This window comes from Acomys russatus, chromosome 4 (genome assembly GCF_903995435.1).
Source record: "Acomys russatus chromosome 4, mAcoRus1.1, whole genome shotgun sequence".
NCBI classification, from domain to species: Eukaryota; Metazoa; Chordata; class Mammalia; order Rodentia; family Muridae; genus Acomys; species Acomys russatus.
Window position 1 is genome coordinate 47955716 of NC_067140.1, and position 18316 is coordinate 47974031.

General features: G+C 34.2%; 1 protein-coding gene across 1 annotated transcript in view; it reads right to left on the minus strand.

Moving 5' to 3' along the window:
• LOC127188412 (uncharacterized) overlaps positions 1-18316 on the minus strand; it is a 123696-nt gene that overhangs the window by 74389 nt on the left and 30991 nt on the right. The window contains 1 exon segment of the mRNA XM_051144878.1: positions 657-729. Within this exon segment, the coding sequence (XP_051000835.1) occupies positions 657-729 (73 nt within the window).

An 18316-nucleotide genomic window follows, 5' to 3' on the forward strand; every position in this document is an offset into this window, starting at 1 on the left:
GAAATTAAACTTATGTCTCTGAATATACTTTGTTTTCTTACACAGCACAGGCTGCCTCAACATTGCTGATCTAGGATTCCTGCCTGAAAATGCTAAGTGAATAGGCTCCTAAGTATAGATCATGGAAAATATATAGAATATTTTTACTTTAGATAATTTGTTTTATGTTTATGAGTGGTTTGCTTGCATATATGTATATGCACTGTGCATGCCTGGTGACTGCAGAGGTCAGAAAAGGGTGTCAGAGGCTCTAAAGCTGGAGCCACAGAGAGTAGCAAACTACCATGCTGGGAACTGAACTTGGGTTTTGTGCAAAAGCAATAAATAATCTTAGTTCCGGAACCACTTTTTCAGCCCTAAAGTAAGCAATTTGAAGCTCCACAATTATGTGATTCGTTCTTAGTATATGCAGGTATCCCCGTTGGTAAAATGAGTTCCAAAATGGGCATTATGATTCCCAGATACAGGAGGGTGGAAATACCTGACTTACACTTGAATAACTTATTTGAAATGGTGATGTTAAAATAATTCTTGGATCATTCACATCAAATCTCTCCATAAACAATAGGAAACAGAGGTTTGGAGAAGAGAAGATTGTCAGGATTTCACATGTTTGAAAATAGTTGCTTCGGAGACCACACGATTGTAGAACTTACCTGCTGGGAAGCCTTGTCCATGCCGCCTTGCTGACACCTGTGTTGGCTTGGAGCCTTTCATTTTTGTGGGAGGCTGAAATAGTTTTCAAATATATATTTAATGGGCCTTCTATATGCTATACCTTATGAATATAATAATGTAGGAAATAATTTAAAGTGATTACCTTCCCTTCAGGAAATTTATCTGGAAAACCTAAAATAATATAATAGATTATACATAAGCATGCCTAGATAAGTTTGGATCATGTATCCGGAATGGCAAAACATCATAACTGATTGGAGATGGGTAAGGAAATTTAGCATTTGGTGGATTTTCTCTTTGCTGTGTCCTGTCTTCCTAGATCTCAAGTATAGGAGACAGATTGGTAAAATAAAATATCTAATAACTAACTGAATGGAAAATTTCAAAATATTTTCATAATACAAATGAAAATGACTAAATTAAGTAAAAATCACACAAAACACTATGAGGTTTGTAAGTAGAGCAAGGGAACCAATCTCTCAGTGCAGGTGGAAAGCAGCTGTTTGTAGTGGTCTTCCAATTGCCCACGCTGAAGTAGGTGCTAGGTCATATATCCTTAATCAAACGTTACAGAGACATTAAACCAATATACTCTAGAAGACTCCATGTTGTATTGCAATTTCACAAACTTGAGGCATTGACAAAATACAGTAAAAGGCAGAAGACATTTCTTCAGACATACAAAATATCAACTGATCTGATCAGTGAAGATATTCAGAGTAATAAGGTATAAAAGATTACTTTGTATACAACCATGCTTAAAACTGTGAGGATTTCTTTCCTTTATATTTTCTGGATACATGTGTATTTTATAGTAAGGAATCTTCAGAATGAATGAAACCTTAAAAATGAGTTCCCTTTTAGCTGAAATCAGATCACATTAGCCTGAGATTTTATAAATAGTGAAAATTATAACTTCCTCTTTTCTACCTTTGGACTCAGCACCACAAATAATTAAAGCATGCTTTCCCTAGTCTGCAATTGAAATCTGTGAAGTGTTTAATTTGTTTAAACCATCAGACAACTCTGCATTACCTGAAAATCATAAGCATGTCCAGGCATACTAAAGTAGAAAATAAATTATAACAATGGCCTGTAGTAAAGGACATGATGATTTGGAAAGCTCTAGGCCTATTACAGTCCTCATCCACATTCCATTTTACAGAATTTTACCTTGTGATGTCAAGCTCGTAGGATTCTTTCAGTGTTCCAAAACATACAGCCTAAAAGCCAGAGGCAGTGATCACCGCATAGATGAACTATCTGCTGATTATTTATTGCTTCTGCCTTTCATTCTTATTTTAGCCTGTTTATCACAGAATCAGAGCAGTAGAAAACCCTGCATGTGACATTCAATATATGTCACGAGTGACAGGGATGCTTATGAGTATATTCTGTCCACTAAAAGATGCTTTATTATGAACAGTCCCTCAGTCTTCCACACCTTTCCATAAGTGATGAAGACAAGGAAGCACCGTATTCCTTTTCTCCCAGTCATGTTTCCATACCACTATTTCATGGTGTGTTTCCCACATAGGTATAACGCCTCATGTCATTTTCTAAAGTAGTTACTTTTATACGTCTCACAACACACATTGCCCCAAATTACTCCCTGCATAACCATTCTACCATTTTAACATTTGCTTTTTCAATCTTCTCTCCAAATTCTTTTTACTTGAAAGTCCTCAGGTAAAGAAAATTGAGATATATGAATAAATCAGATATTTTTTAAAAATTTATTTAAGTAATTTATTCAGATTACATCTTATTTGTTATCCAGTCACTTGTATCTTCCCATTCCCCATACTCCCACTATCATCCTATTCCCCTCCCCTAGATCTGTGAGAGAAGGGGACCTTGTGTCCCACTATAAGATCACAGCCTATTAGGTCTCTTCCTGGCAGCCTGCTTGCTCTTCCACTGAGTGTCACAAGGTCTCCTCACCAAGGGGAAGTAGTCAAATAGGGGGCACCAGAGTCCATGTCCTAGTCAGTCCCTGCTCTCCACGCAATATTGGAGAATGTGCTGTACATTGGCTAGATATGGATAAGAGTTCTAGGTTTATTGCATGCATTGTCCTTGATGTCCATAGTTTGAGCTTACCCTCCTGATTCCAGATCTGTCTGCCTTAATGATCTTCCTGTAGGTTTCTAGAATGCTCTTGATCCTTCTATTTCCCTACTCTTCAGATCTTTTTTAAAATTGAATTGGTCTGGAGAGTGGGGACTGACTTTCAAATGAACTCTGGTGCTCTATATTTGACCACGTCCCCTGGAGGGGGGCATCTGGTGGCACTCAGAGGAAGGATATCAGGCTACCAAGAAGAGACTTGATACCCTATGAGTATATACAGGGGGAGGAAGTCCCCTTCAGTCACAGTCATAGGGGAGGGGAGTAAGGGGAAAATGAGAGGGAGGGAGGAATGGGAGGATACAAGGGTTGGGATAACTATTGATACGTAATATGAATGAATTAATAAAAAATTTTAAATATATAACAGTTTCCTGGTATTCAAGATGAAAATAAAATTGCAATCTGTTTTATTGTAAAAAACAAAACAAAACAAAAACAAAAGTGGATTGGTTTACACTAGGTTTTCATCAAATATGTTTTGGTTGTTAGCTTGAGGGCTTTGTGGGATTCCTCACAGTGGAAGTGGGGATGTCTCTGACTCATTTGCCTAGTGTTGAGACCCTTTTACCCAACAAGGTTGCCTCTTACAGTCTTGATATGAAGGTTTGTAGCTAGTCTTTTTTTTTTTCCATTTCTTTTTTTTTATTAATTTATTCTTGTTACATCTCAATGTTTATCCCATCCCTTGTATCCTCCCATTCTCCCCTCCCCCCCCATTTTCCCATTATTCTCCTCCCCTATGACTGTTCCTGAGGGGAATTACCTCCCCCTGTATATGCTCATAGGGTATCAAGTCTCTTCTTGGCAACCTGCTGTCTTTCCTCTGAGTGTCTTATTGTAACTTTTTATGTCGTGTTCAGGTGAAACTCCCAGGATGGCTGCTCTTTTTTTTGAAGTGAAAGGGAGTAGTAGAAGATCTGGGGGGGAAAGTGGGGTTCACGTTGTGATGGAGGGAAGGATATGGGTGAGATATATTGCATGAACGAAAAATGAAAAGAAAAATATATAAAAATCAAGAATTAAGTTATTTTAAATTGTGTACACATCTCTGTTGGAGTATGTTTGTTTGTGAGGCATCTGCTTGCTTTCAGAGCCAGAGGAGCTGAGTCCTTCTAGAATTGAGTTACGGGTGGTTGTTATCACCTTATGTGCATGCTGGGGACTGAACTCTGGCTATTAGGAGAAGAAGCATGTGATGTTAAGTGCTGCGTCCAGCCCTATAACTCAGCTCTTGACATGTCCAATTTAAAATATTATTAAGGCTTCATGATAAATATAACATATTACAATCTAATGTCCCTTGTTTGTTGCCACATATTTATTTTTATGGACAACTTTTTCTCTGGTAAAATACACGGTAGCCCTGTTTTTAATTGTTACTTAAGATGACATATTGATGACATGATTCTTACCTTTCCCTCCTTCATTTAAAACCTTTGTTGGTGTTGGAGTCAATTCTGACGATAATTGAGTAACGCATCTTGGTTGATCATGTGTAGTAGTATCCTGATAAAACAAATACTGAGATAAGTCTGTAAATTTTCAGCTAATTTTTAATATGTCACTTTATTTTAAATGACCGTATTCTAGGGCCACATCAATGGCTCAACTGTTAAGGTGTTCTGCTCTTGCAGAAGGCACATAGCTCATCCCCAGCCTCTGCCTTAGCTGGCTCACAGCCATATAAGCACCATCTTCGGGTAACTCAGAATCTTCAGGCCTCTGGACACCTGCACTAACAAACAGATACACACAGGTGCAGACACATGTATACATACACACACTTAAAAGCAAAAAGTAGTCTTTTAAAAATAGTAAAAGCAAATATTGTTAATGTGTAAATAGGTATGTTCCTCCAATATTTTTAAAGAGAATTTTATTTTCCAAAATATGCTATCTAGTTGAAATGTATATTTAACATCATTGAAAATAGACAATATACACTCACAATGTATTGTAAAAGGACATTTATCAACTGTCAGAGCATTAAGTGATAATGTGTATTTAACAAGATTTAATTTTGGGAAACATAGAACATTGCTTTGCAAATTTCATATTAATATGACGATGTTTAAAACATGCTTTAACGTAACATTTTTACTAAAATTACTATGGAATTAAGTATTTACAATGCTTTCAGAAACAACAAATAAGTTAAAAAAGAATAAAAATATCATCTACAGAAAAAACACAATGCAATTGTAGATAATCAAGTTTAGAAACTTATTCCAGTCTCAGAAAGATGCAGGTCATGAGATCTATCTCATTTTGTATTGCTTGATTCTTTGATGTGAAGGTATAAGTTAATGTTTTAAATAGAAAAATCACAAGCTGTTGCTAATTAATTTTTTATTAATTTTTAAATTTCTTTTTTTTTTTTTTTTTTTCGATACAGGCTTTCTCTGTGTAGCTTTGACTGTCCTGGACTCACTTTGTAGACCAGGCTGGCCTCAAACTCACAGCAATCCTCCTGCCTCTGTCACCCAAGTGCTAGGATTAAAGGCGTGTGCCACCACAGCCCAGCTTAAATTTCTACTGTATATACTTTTTCTAACTTCATGCATGAGAACTGCACTTGAATCTTCCTATTTCTTCTCCATCCAAGCTTCAAATCACATTTTTATATTGGACATGAGGGTAAAAATGGTCTCTATTTTTGGATAAAATAAAATGAAGCTAAAAAGAGAACTGAGAAAGTGAATGAAGACATGGGACATGAAGGAAGTATTTAGCAAACACAGTTAATTTTTTGTGAAAAGAAATTTAAAATTTTTTTGAGGGAGAAAAGACAGAAATAGCATTCATTTTACATACAAATTTAGAGATTTTCATCCAGTATTAACATTTTAACTGTTGAAATATTGAAACATATTTTTCCACAATACCAAATAAATAACATTTAGATAGTTTGTGGCCACTGCCATTTTCAGTATGATTTTTTTCTAATTTATTATGCTTTCATATTTTTTAAGACACACGTCAAAATAGTCTTCATAGAATATCATTAGAATACTAGCAGAAGAAAGAAAATTCTCTTCTTGGTTTAAAATGCTAAATATTTTCCATCAAGAGTAGTAAAGAACAAAATGACTGAACAAAATGATCAAAAGAAAAATCTTTGTTGTAGGAACCAAAAGCGTCAAGGAAACCACAAAAAAACATAGCCCAAAGTAGCAACTAAGTAAGGCTCATGGAAGCTCACAGAGACTGAACCTACAGTCAGGGAGCCTATCTGGGAGTGACCTAGGTACTACGCATAGGTGTTTATGGTTTTGTAGCTTGATGTTCTGGTAAGACAGTGAGAGCAGGAGATATCTCTGACTGTTTTGCATGCATTAGGGGCCCTTTTCAGACTACTGGGCTAATATGAGGATATGTATCCAGTTTTATTTTAATGTGTTATGTTATGTTTGCTTGACATCCCTAGGAGACCTCTTCTTTCCTGAAAGGAAACTTGAGAAAGGGTTGGTATATGAGGACAAGGAAGGCAGGGGGTGGGAGACTGGGAGGAGGAAGAGGAAACTGCTGTTAGGACGTAACAGAAGACTGATGAATAAGGAAAAAACAAAAAAACATAATAATAACAAGTGAGAAGGGTTGGTTATCTGAATCCCTGCTTACTCTTCCCCACTGAATTATAAAACGTTAGGTACCGGGCAGGTTTCCCTTCCTTTTAACTCATGGTGCCATTGTTTCATTTCCCATGCTGTCTCTTGGTTCGAGTTTTTGATATTCATAAAGATTTTTACCAAAATATAGATGCACTTTTACTCTCCATTAAAGAAAACTTCTGCAGTGTTTCATGATCCCACAAGGTCAGCATTCTTTATGTGCAGAATTAAAACCTATTTTCTGATTACTTGGTTGTTTTGTTAAAATTCCACATACTTGTTCGTCTGCTGGGCCCACACACTGAAGAAAATAATCAAAGTCAAAGAAGGAAAGAAAACACAGCTGTGGTTTCAGTTTTTATTTTGATGATAAATACAAATGAAAAGCTATTCGGTATCACAGACTTAAAAATGCCCTTGGGAGACATGAAGCACAAATTTTTCCATAAGAGCAGAATGTAAGAATTTCTACAAAATACATACTCAAATATTCCCAGTCATCTATGCTGTAAGAATACATTGTAAGACATACTATATTCTAATACTAACTAAATTATTTGTATACTACTCTCAAGATTGACTGACTTCCTTCAGCTAGAAATTAATCAAATAATAGGATTTTATGTAGCTTGATGTAAGTATGCCACATTGCTACTCATTTTTCATTTCCCCCTTAGACATTTAACTCTACGGTGGTTACTCAGCGTTTTCTGCATAGATCCTTAGCTCACATCTCTGTAAACTCAGCATAAAATATCATTCCATTCTAAAAAATCTAAAGTGTGTGTGTGTGTGTGTGTGTGTGTGTGTGAGAGAGAGAGAGAGAGAGAGAGAGAGAGAGAGAGAGAGAGAGAGAGAGAGAGAGAGAGAGAGAGAGAGAGAGAAATCCCTTATGGGAACTTATAAAACCAAATTCACTGTTGAAGTAAGTTTCTTCTGGCCAAATGGTTCTGGATCAAAAGTAATACAATTTTCTCTGAAGAGTTGATGCCAATATTTCTCCAAAATTTATTATCAATGAAATGTGTGGAGAAATGCCACAATACCGTCAAACACTTCAAATCAAGGCAGATTTTGAAGAAAAGCAATTTTAAGGGACATATTTTAGCATTGTGTGATATTCTGTTTATTTTTTGTAATCTTACTTTGTTGACCCACAAAATACTTTTTTATATTGACTGAAAATAATAGTTAAAACAGTTAAAAATGGTTCTGGGGATATAAAAGACAAACGAGGAGGTACATTTTTGGTTTCTGTACTGGAAGTCAATAGACAAAGGGTGAAGGCTTAATTAAACATATCCTTAAAGCCCCAGACATTTAACATTTTTTCAGAAAAGCATAGGCCAGACTCGTCAAAGTAACAAAAATAAGCAGAGTATTTTAACAACCTATAAAATTAAATTCAGCCAGAAACTTATTCATATGCATTATATACATATTGAAACTATGATTATTCAATGATAACTTCAGTTGATAAATCAGAGAAAACTGAGCCTATATGTGAGTTCTCAATAAAGCACAGACTTCACATTGGGATAAAACAGTGCTAATGAGACTACTAGAAAGAGATGCTATGAGTGTTATGCCTAAGTGTCATGAAAATTTAATTCTTTTATCCTGGCAAATCTTTGTTCTGTGCATTTAGCACAACAAATCAATTTGTCTCAAATAAAGCTTAAACCTACACAGAGAAACCCTGTCTCAAAAAACAAAATAATAATAACAATAACAACAACAATAATAATAATGACTTTTTTAAAAGCTTAAAACATTTTATAGAAAAAAAGGTTTAAAAACTCTTTTGAACATTAAATGTGGAGAACCATACAACTCTGTTATTGTTTCCACATGTTCAGTAATGGTAAACTCAAGTTTTCTTACATTTTAGATAGATACTTTTTAAATTAATAAAATTTTCCAAAAATCTTTATGTATGGATTAATATAGACTTTAAGAATATTCAAAGATTACCTCCTGTATTGTCCTTGGCTGGTGCCTTAGTTTGAGCGGGACCCCTGGGCCCAAATCTGCCTATCATATTGTTCAGGAGGTAAACTTTAAACCCCTTCCCAGATCTAGCCAATGGTCAGAATATTCTCCACAGTTGAGTGGAGAGTGTGATACGACTTTCTCACATACTCTGGTGCCTCACATTTGACCATGTCCCCTGGAGGGGGAGACCTGGTGGCACTCAGAGGAAGGACAGCAAGTAGCCAAGAAGAGACTTGATACCCTATGAGACTATATAGGGGGACGTAATCCCCCTCAGGAACAGTCATAGGGGAGGGGAATAATGGGAAAATGGGGGGGGGGGAGGAATGGGAGGATACAAGGGATGGGATAAACATTGAGATGTAACAAGAATAAATTAATAAAAAAAAAAAAAAGAATATTCAAAGATGTTAACTAGTAAAATAATTTAAAATTGAGTTTTAAACTATAGGCTTTTTTCCCCAAATGCATGTCTAGAATAATACGTCATTTAGCCTGCAGTGCACTCTTTGCAAAAGACATTAGAATACAAATTAAAGTCCAACATTACTTTCAGATGATTGACTCGTTTCATTGCCATCCAGATTGCCCTCTGTTTTTATTTTTAAATATTTTACTGAATTAAATTAATATTTATACAGCTAAACTAGAAATACTATTTCTAAAAAAGAGTTATTTATAATAGAATCAATTTAAGCATTAGTTATTTTAAAAATTGAATGTTTTCCTCATCTTAAGGCTCAATTAATCTTAATTTCCCAATCAATATTCGCAATGGATGAAAAGCTGCACAGAATACATGAATTTCAATTTATAAATTAAGTCATAAATGGTTTCCTGCCCAAAATATTATCACATTTTTATTATTTATCCTCATACATGTGCCCATACAGATAAACACGTCCTCAGAAACAAGTGTGAGTCATAAGAGGGGCTCACATTCTGTTTTGTGCTTCCTAAAGTATCCAAGAATAAAATAACCAGCAAAAAACAAAGAAAAAGGTATATTGAACATCAGCATCTAAGAAATCTTGATTTATACACTAGTGAATTCAGTGGCTTTAGTCGACAATGAAGTCCGGTCTGTCACAGAAGCTATGTAACACTAAATGCCATAAAATCTAATTACTATTTTTCCTTAACTTGTAAAGTTAAGAGTTTACTATACAGAAAATGTCCAACTCGAACCTGGAGTAATTATGGCATGTTCTAAACCACAATCCATACAACAGTACAAATATACAACTTATTTATTGTCATTTTGATTATTTATCTTCTGCTTCAGTTTTATTTATATATTCATTAATTTTTTTTGTTTGGTTATTTATCCCAATGCTTTATACATGCTGCTCATCAATGAAATGTATTCAGGAGTTGAATTAAAAAGCACATTGGTATTTTAAGGACATAAGCACTTTTTGCTCATCTCAGGATCATTAAAACTCCTATGTTAAAGAACTGCTATTCTGCTTCCCATGAACTTAGTTTACATTCATGTAGCACCAAAACTAACACTCGAGGGTACCTTCCCAAATGGCCAAAAAACAGTCTTTCATAATCAATCTCAGTCACTCCATTAAAAATAGGGATCTCAGCATTGGAATTTGGTTATACTGAGGCATAAACTCAAAATAGTTACAATCTATCTCTAATTGTAAAAATATTTTCTTAAGCTGGTAAAGAAACTATGTTCAATTGGTCTCCTTGTGGAGCTCCTGTCCCCTCCAGGTCCTTCTACATCCCACCTCTTCCATAAGACTCACTGTGCTCCACCCCAGAGTGGCTGTGAGTCTCAGCCTCTGCTTCAATGCCCCAATTGGGTAGAGTCTTTCAAAGGACTTCTATGGTAGACTCCTTTCCTATTCTTTCTCTTCATTTGAATTTGGTGTCTATTCTATTTGCCCTTCTGAATAATTAAGCATTCTCCCTAGGGTTCTCCTTGTTATTTAATTTCTTTACACTTGTGTATTGCAGTGTGGTTATCCTGTATTATGTGTATAATATCCACTTATTAGTGATTATATACAATATATCAAACAAGTATTTTTGGGTCTGGGTTACCTCACTCAGGATGATCTTTTCTAGTTTCATGCATTTGGCTGCAGATTTCAAGATGTCCTTGTTTTTAGTAGCTGAGGAGTATTCCATTGTGTAAATGAGATCAATGGCATCAACAAATCTGGGTCATGGGGAGGTTGCTGCAGAGACTGATGCACCAAACAATGACCATGCATGGTTAGATCCTCTGTTTAGATGTAGTCCGCAGGCAGCACACTCTCCTTGTGGGTCCCATAATATGGGGACTAGGGCCTATTTCTGACATCACTCTGGTGTCCACTTCTTAATCACTTGCCCCTGGCAGGGCTGCCTTGCCAGGCCACAGAGGATGAAGATGCAGGCAGTACATACGAGACTTGAGAGTCTGGGGTCAGATGAATGAAGAGGAGGCTTCGCGTTTTGAGGACTAGGCAAGGGTCGAGTGCGGATGAGGGAGGGAAGATGGGACTACCAGGAGATGAGGGAAGGGGCTACAATCAGGATATAAACTGAATAAATTAAAAATTAAATAATGATTTAAAAAACCCCAAACCTAATTACAAGTTTGGTAACTGACTTTATTTTAATCAAAGGCTTTATTGTAATTCCATGTATAGATTAAGCAAAAATTTTTAAAAAATAACTGATGAGTCAGTATTTGGTCAATCATCTTGTTATTTTATTAAATTGTGTATTGTTAATCATATTTTAAAGCTGAGAGAACTGATTGGATCTTTATTCTCCTGAAGGCATTTTAAAAAATATTTTATTTGTTTATTTTTAGCATATACATTTATGTTATTACACTTGAGTAAGATAAAATACATACATGAAGAACCACGAGACAATCAGAAATTATGTAAGTGTTACATTCATACTGTTTTGGCTGTTTGTATTTGGCAAACTTGAAGTAAACATCATTCCTATCTTGTTGGGACTAAATTTCTGAATGGAGATTCATATCTATCATATATTATTTCTATTAGCTTAAAACATTTATTGTGATCTAAAAACATCTCAACTCCTAACTTATTAAGCTTATTTGAAAGACTAAAACTATCTGGTCTTCAAACCTATCAGAGACTTTCAGAGTTCAGGCAGTAAACTCTCACAGTCATTTTTCATTTTGGAATTTCCTGAAGGTGTTTTTAAGATGAAGCTTCACCCTAGCTTGTAAACTTGGCACATATGTAGTTTTTGATACTTATTGCTGCATTGGAAAATCTTGTGTATTGTAAAAACAGTTTTATATTATATAGCAGAAAGTTTATAATTTACAATCATATAATTAAATATAATAAAATTGTCAAAAAAAGCTCAAATCTAAAAAATATCCTTTGTTCAAAAATGATACTAAAATAGGTATTTTAAAGATTTATTTATTTAATATTTATCTGCAGAAGAGGGCATCAGATCACATTATAGATGGTTGTAAGCCACCATGTGGTTGTTGGGAATTGAACTCAGGACGTCTGGAAGAGCAGGCGGTGCTCTAAACCACTGAGCCATTTCTCTAGCCCCCTAAAAGTGGTATTTACATAATTCACATATCCCCATGTCATGTTTCATACACTGTAAGGCACATATTCCATTGAAAATAACATGCTGTATTTACCTTCCCTGAACTGAATATACTTCACAGCTGGTCCTCCCTTTTAACAGACTCTTTTGTTTCTATGGTAGGGTATATTATTTTGAAAGGGGATGTTTAGTAACTCTGGCTTATGTCATGCAGTATGAAGGTATATAATTCAGTGTAAAATACAAAAAAAAAAAAATACCTTCCATTCAGAATGTTCTTTTGGGAAATCTAAAATGTGAAGGAACACATGTAATAAGTTTAGTATTCCTATGATGATATCCATCTTGCAAGCAGAGTAAGTATTTGGGGGAAAATACCCATATTGAGCTTTAGAAATGGTTACTTTACAATTTTACCTCGGTGGAGACTTGTTTTGCTCTGTTTTAGTCTGATTAGGAACAAGGAAATATGAAAATCTATGGTTTAAAAATCTCAGATTTGTCGATTCTTGAGATTGGGGTGTTGAAGTCTTACACTATTAATATTTAGAGTTTAGTGTGTGATTTTAGCTTTAGTAATATTTCTCTTACTAATGAGGGTGCTCCTGCATCTGGGGCATAGATAGATGTTCAGGATTGAGACATCCTTTTGGTGTATTTTCCTTTGGTGAGTATAAAGTATCCTTTCCCATCACTTTGCATTATTTTGGTTGAAAGTCTGTTATTAGATACTAGAATGACTAATCACTCTGGGGCTTTCTCAGAAAAGACTCACCTATACCACTCTTGGGCATATACCCAAAAGATGCTTAACCATAAAACAAGGATATTTGCTCAACTATGTTCATAGCAGTTTTATTCATAATAGCCAGAATCTGGAAACAACCTAGATGTCACTCAACTGAAGAATGGCTAAAGAAACCTGTGCCTTTACAATGTGGAATACTACTCAGCTATTAAAACCAGGAAATCTTGAAATTTGCAGGCAAATGGATAGGAATAGAAAAAAATTATCCTGAATGAGGAAACCCAGACCCAGAAAGACAAGCATGTTATAAGTAGACATTAGACTAACAAAGATGTCCTCTGATAGACTCTGCCCAGTGAAGGATCAGTACAGATGCTGGCACTGGCAGTAGGGCTTTAGGTGGAGCACTGAGAGTTGTATGGAAGAGTGGGGGTACAGTAGAACCCAGAGGGGACAAGAGCACCACAAGGAGACCACTGAAGCCAACATATTGTACCCAAGGTTGCCTGCAGAAACTGATGCACCAACCAAGGACAATATATGCAGAGAACCTAGACCCCCTGTTCATATAGCCAATGGAGAGCTCATTCTCCACATTCGGGGTAGGGGGAGAGGAGAACAGACTGCCTCTGACATAGACTCTGGTGCCAGAAATTCACTTACTTCTCCTTGGTGTAGAGGACCAGTGGGCATACAGAGGAAGAAGAAGGCGGCTTTCAGGATGATACTTGATAGACTGTGTTCAGAGGGTGGGGAAGGAGTTCCCCTCTAAAAGGTCTAGAAGAAGGAAATAGAGCAGAAAGAGGAGGAAGGGTGGGAACGGGAATATAAAAGTAATTGTATAACAATCAGGATGAGCTATGAATAAATCATAATATATTTTATAAAAGGAAAAGTAAACTCATATACTTTTAATAAAATTAAAAACAGAATCATGACTGACAAGAATGAAAAAGGATGAAGAAAGAGCATTTAATGGGAATGAAACTCCTGATTTAAAAGATAAATAATTATAAAACTCTATTGACAAGAAATATGAATTTCTTAATATTTATGTAAAATGTATCAACATATGCTTAATAAGAAAAAGGTTATGCTGTTAAGTATTTCAGTACTAATATTTTAAATAGAACTTAGTACAAAAATTAAATACTATACACCTCTGAAAAAAATCAGATGATTTAAAAGTTGAAATTTGCACTGCATGACCTCAATGAGCATATAAAGGACAAAGATATGCATGTTCCACTGAGGCATTAAAACAAGGAATTTGAAATGATGTCTCAACACAGAAGCTCATGTTGATGTTACTTGTATCTATGTTTTCAACAATTAATGAAAAGAAGAAGCCGTGAATTTGAAAGAGAATAAAGAGTGATAAAAGGGAGGCTTGGAGGAAGCAAAGAGAAGGGAGATAATGTAATCATATTGTGAATTCACATAATAAAAGGGGAAAAGCTTATGGGAAAATAGAACATACCTGCGTTTTTTAACCAATAAAGATCATTATTCTACTTTCATTTCCTAAACTACACAATGTTAAAGCAAATTCTTTCCTATGACCTTCCTTGAATTATATATATATATATATATATATATATACATATATATACATATATATACATATATATATGTATATATATACTTTTATTTTATTACACATGTGTAAAACAAATTACATACAGCAGGGAGAACCATGTGACAATCATGAAAATACTGACTTCTATATATGTTACATTCATAGTAACTTGGCCATCTGCATTCATCTTGTCTGAAGTATGTGTTTTTCCTGTCTTGTTGAGTCTAGATTTCCGAATGAGATTCAATATCTATCTTATCTCAACTCTGATAGCTTAACTTCTTTGTCTTGATCTAAAGCGATCTTAATTAAAGCGTTCTATTGTATTGTGAAGGAATGTGGTATACAGTCTCAGGATCAATATTAGAGGTCAAATTACATACATGCATAAAATAAAATCTTCCCCACTTTAAAAAATTATAATTTAATTATATAATAAGTATAATAAAATAAAAAATATAAGTACTTAGAATTTTTAAGTAAATTCATTTCAAATTACATTCTAGAACCAGTAGGAAGTATCAAACCTCAGGCATGCAACAAAGACAAATCATATTTTATTAAAGAAAATTTTCTGAACTCTTGGGTATTCACATGTAGATACTCACTATTTATATGGCTGAAATTACTTTTTCACTCAAGTTAGAACACTTTAAAAATTCAGTAAATACTCCTCATAAGGTATGAGAACCTAAAATATACCATATGCACAAGGTTTCCATTCTGAAATATGATCATCATCTACAGAGTGAATTGTTTGCAGAAACTAATCCAGAAGTAAACACAACAGGACTGATAAACATATAAACTCACAAAGTCTGTGTCAGCACGCACACAGGTCCTACACTGTTATTGGACAGATGTGGTTCCAGGGCTGAGAGTGGAAGTGGACACACAAGTCATCAGCGGCTAAACCAGAAGCTGTCTCCTATTGATAAGTACTTGACAAAAAAACAAAAAAAACAAAACAAAAAAAAAAAACTCAACAGCATTTATGCATTTAATTTGTCTCATAATCCTTTATCAGGACATTTTTTAAATCCTTATAGAACATATGAATATATGTAATATCTTTTTATGACTATCTGTATCTGTGTGTGAGAACATAAATGTCTATGTTTTTCTTAAGCTCTTTCTTTAGCTCATGTTTTATGTCTTTATTTTGTCCTATTTTAGTTTGTTTTTATATGTCCTATTTTATTATTATTACGTATTTTTAGATGCCTATTTACATTATAAACAAGAAAGAGAAAGAATGCGTATGAATTTGGGTAGATGGGCAAGTGGACAAGATATTGGAAGAATAAAAGAAGGGAAACCATAATCAGAATATGTTGTCTGAAAAATATTTCAATATATAAGTAAAATAAACTATTATCCTATTTAATATGGTTAAGTTTTTGAAAAAGTAAATGGATTTTCAATATCACAACTTTAGAAACTGCACTAGAAAATTTTATATTTCCCCCTTTTCTCTTTTATGTTACATTAAATGCTCTATAAATGTTATTTAAAACTTCAAAAATAATTTTACAAAGAAAGATTGTTTGCAATATAAAAGTCAATAAAGATATTAGTATTATTCGCATTATTTTTCTAAACATGTGGCGATAAAATAAGCAAAAGAAAGGGATATTAAAATAGTTAAAATAATTGTAAAATAATAAGCAATTACAGAACTTACATGCACAAAAGCTTTTACATAATTCATTGATGAATTTCCAACTGTATCAGATTCTTTTCTGTCAATGGTAGCCTGGATGAGTTTTGAAATAAGATGCTTAACAATTTTTTTCATCAAATATATTAAATTAACAATCCAGAATAAATTTGAGCTATTACCTTATATTGAGAATATTCTTCAGGAGAGCCTACAAGCCAAAAAGACATAAGCAATTATATATTAATGTTGTGCAGTCTATAATACTTTTATACAAACCCATATTGAAGATATGTGTAGCAACAAGACATTTTTCATTAATAGAGAAAATATAGTATCAAATCTTAAGATGAAGTAATGACCCTGAGGTGAGATGTCAACCATCAAAGCAAAGGTTAAAAAAAACCGCCTTGTATGATTAAATAAATATTTCAGAATCTTTCACACTGGTATAAGAATGTATCATATTTCTAACTTAGTAAGGAAAACCAAAGCAGTCATAAATGCCCAGAAATGCAGGAGTCATTTTGTGTCAAAGAGAAATTTTTGGATGATTAGCTTTCATGTAAGCTTGTGTAATATTAGTGCATAATGTTTCGCTTTCCTAACAGAGATATGTGATGTTATAACGACTGCACTTGTTCTCTTTTTTATACATGATACATTTTTAGTGAACACTTACAGAAGGTATATGAACCCAAATTACAACCTGATACAAAAAAATGTTTTCAGTGTTCAAAAATGAGTACCTAAATAAAGTCTTGATGGCTACTCTTTAAAAGAAGATTGAAAATTACTTAAGCTATATTTGAAATATTGGCAATACTGAACACCATGACCATTTTGGAAATAAGGTATGCCATTGCTTCTAAAGCAGTGTTGTGGGTTCATCATACAATTAATAAAGCAATAGTGATCAAACAACCATCTCTTAAATAAATTGGAAACCACTTTAGAAACAATTTGCACTTTTACATTCCAATAACTCTCACTGAATGCTTCAGATTATAATATCTTTACTAGCTGATGCATAGATGATTTAGACAAGAAGTGAGAGACTAAGGCTTTTGACATTTGCCTCCTACCATGTCATTACTGGCTATATCTATACAGCAGTGATAATATAGTCAATTTGAGTTAAAATGTACTCAAGCCTTTTGAAATGAGTTCTCTCATTTTTTAAAACATGCTCTAAACCAATGTCTATATGCTTTCAAATTAATAGTCTTTAAATGGACTAAACCTATGGGGTTGTTTGTTTTTCTTTTTCCCTGTATTCTATCCTATTTGATTATATCCTGAGAAGTAATTACGGTGTCTGACACTGAATCAAGGAATGTAGGGAAGACCATACATGATTAGTTTGAAGTCTTTTAAATGATAAGTTGCTCTGCATGTGCTGGGTATTGTTCCTTTTATATCATCCCAAGAAGCGAGGAGACAAAGAAGCAAGGTGATATTAATTCTACCTCTGAAACATGTAGCTGTACTAGCAGATTTCTTTATAGCTATCCCGTATGTTTAGTAGTATGAACCTTTTTTCTGGATAAACGGGTCTTACAATCTCCCCTATATACACACGTCTGGTTCCCATACTCTTCACCTTTCCTAATTATCATTTTCATGTCTCCACTAGCCTTTCTTTCTTAGCACTCATCAACTTAATAAAAACCATGTATAACCAATCTTGGTTTATATTTCATTCATTTCTGCTCTGATATTTATTATTTCTTGACATTTACTGAGTCTGTGTTTGATTTTAGATACACAAAGAACTGCCATTAATGCTTTATAAATCCATAAATGTTTCATGGGTGATCTTCTTAGAGTAGGATTATACTTGAGTCCTTCTGTATCAAATAAGAACTCAGCCAAATGGCTTTTATTTTATAACGTGGAGTGCTAACTTTTCTTCTCCACATTTGCTGTTTTCTCTTCTTTGATATTTATCAAAGTAAAAAATGCCAAAGCCACTTAAACATGTACTGTAAAAAGAATAGTAATGATAATGAGCTACAATAAAACATTGCAATTAACTTCCCAGAGACTACTAAATCCCTTTTTAATATTAATTACATTGAAAATAAAAGAAACATGAAAACAAAGCAAGATATTTTAAAAGATGATAAAATATCTGTTATCATTAGTAACTAACTTTTCTATTAATGTATTTATTTACTTTATATCACAATGTCAGCTTCCCTGCATTCTCTCCTCTGAGTCCCTCCGTCTGACCTCCATCCCTCCCACTATCCACTCTCTTTGTTCTCAAAGAAGTGGAGAACTCCCACGATTATCAATCTGTCTTGGCAAATCAAGTTTCTGTGGGACTAGAGACATCTCCTCCTATTGAG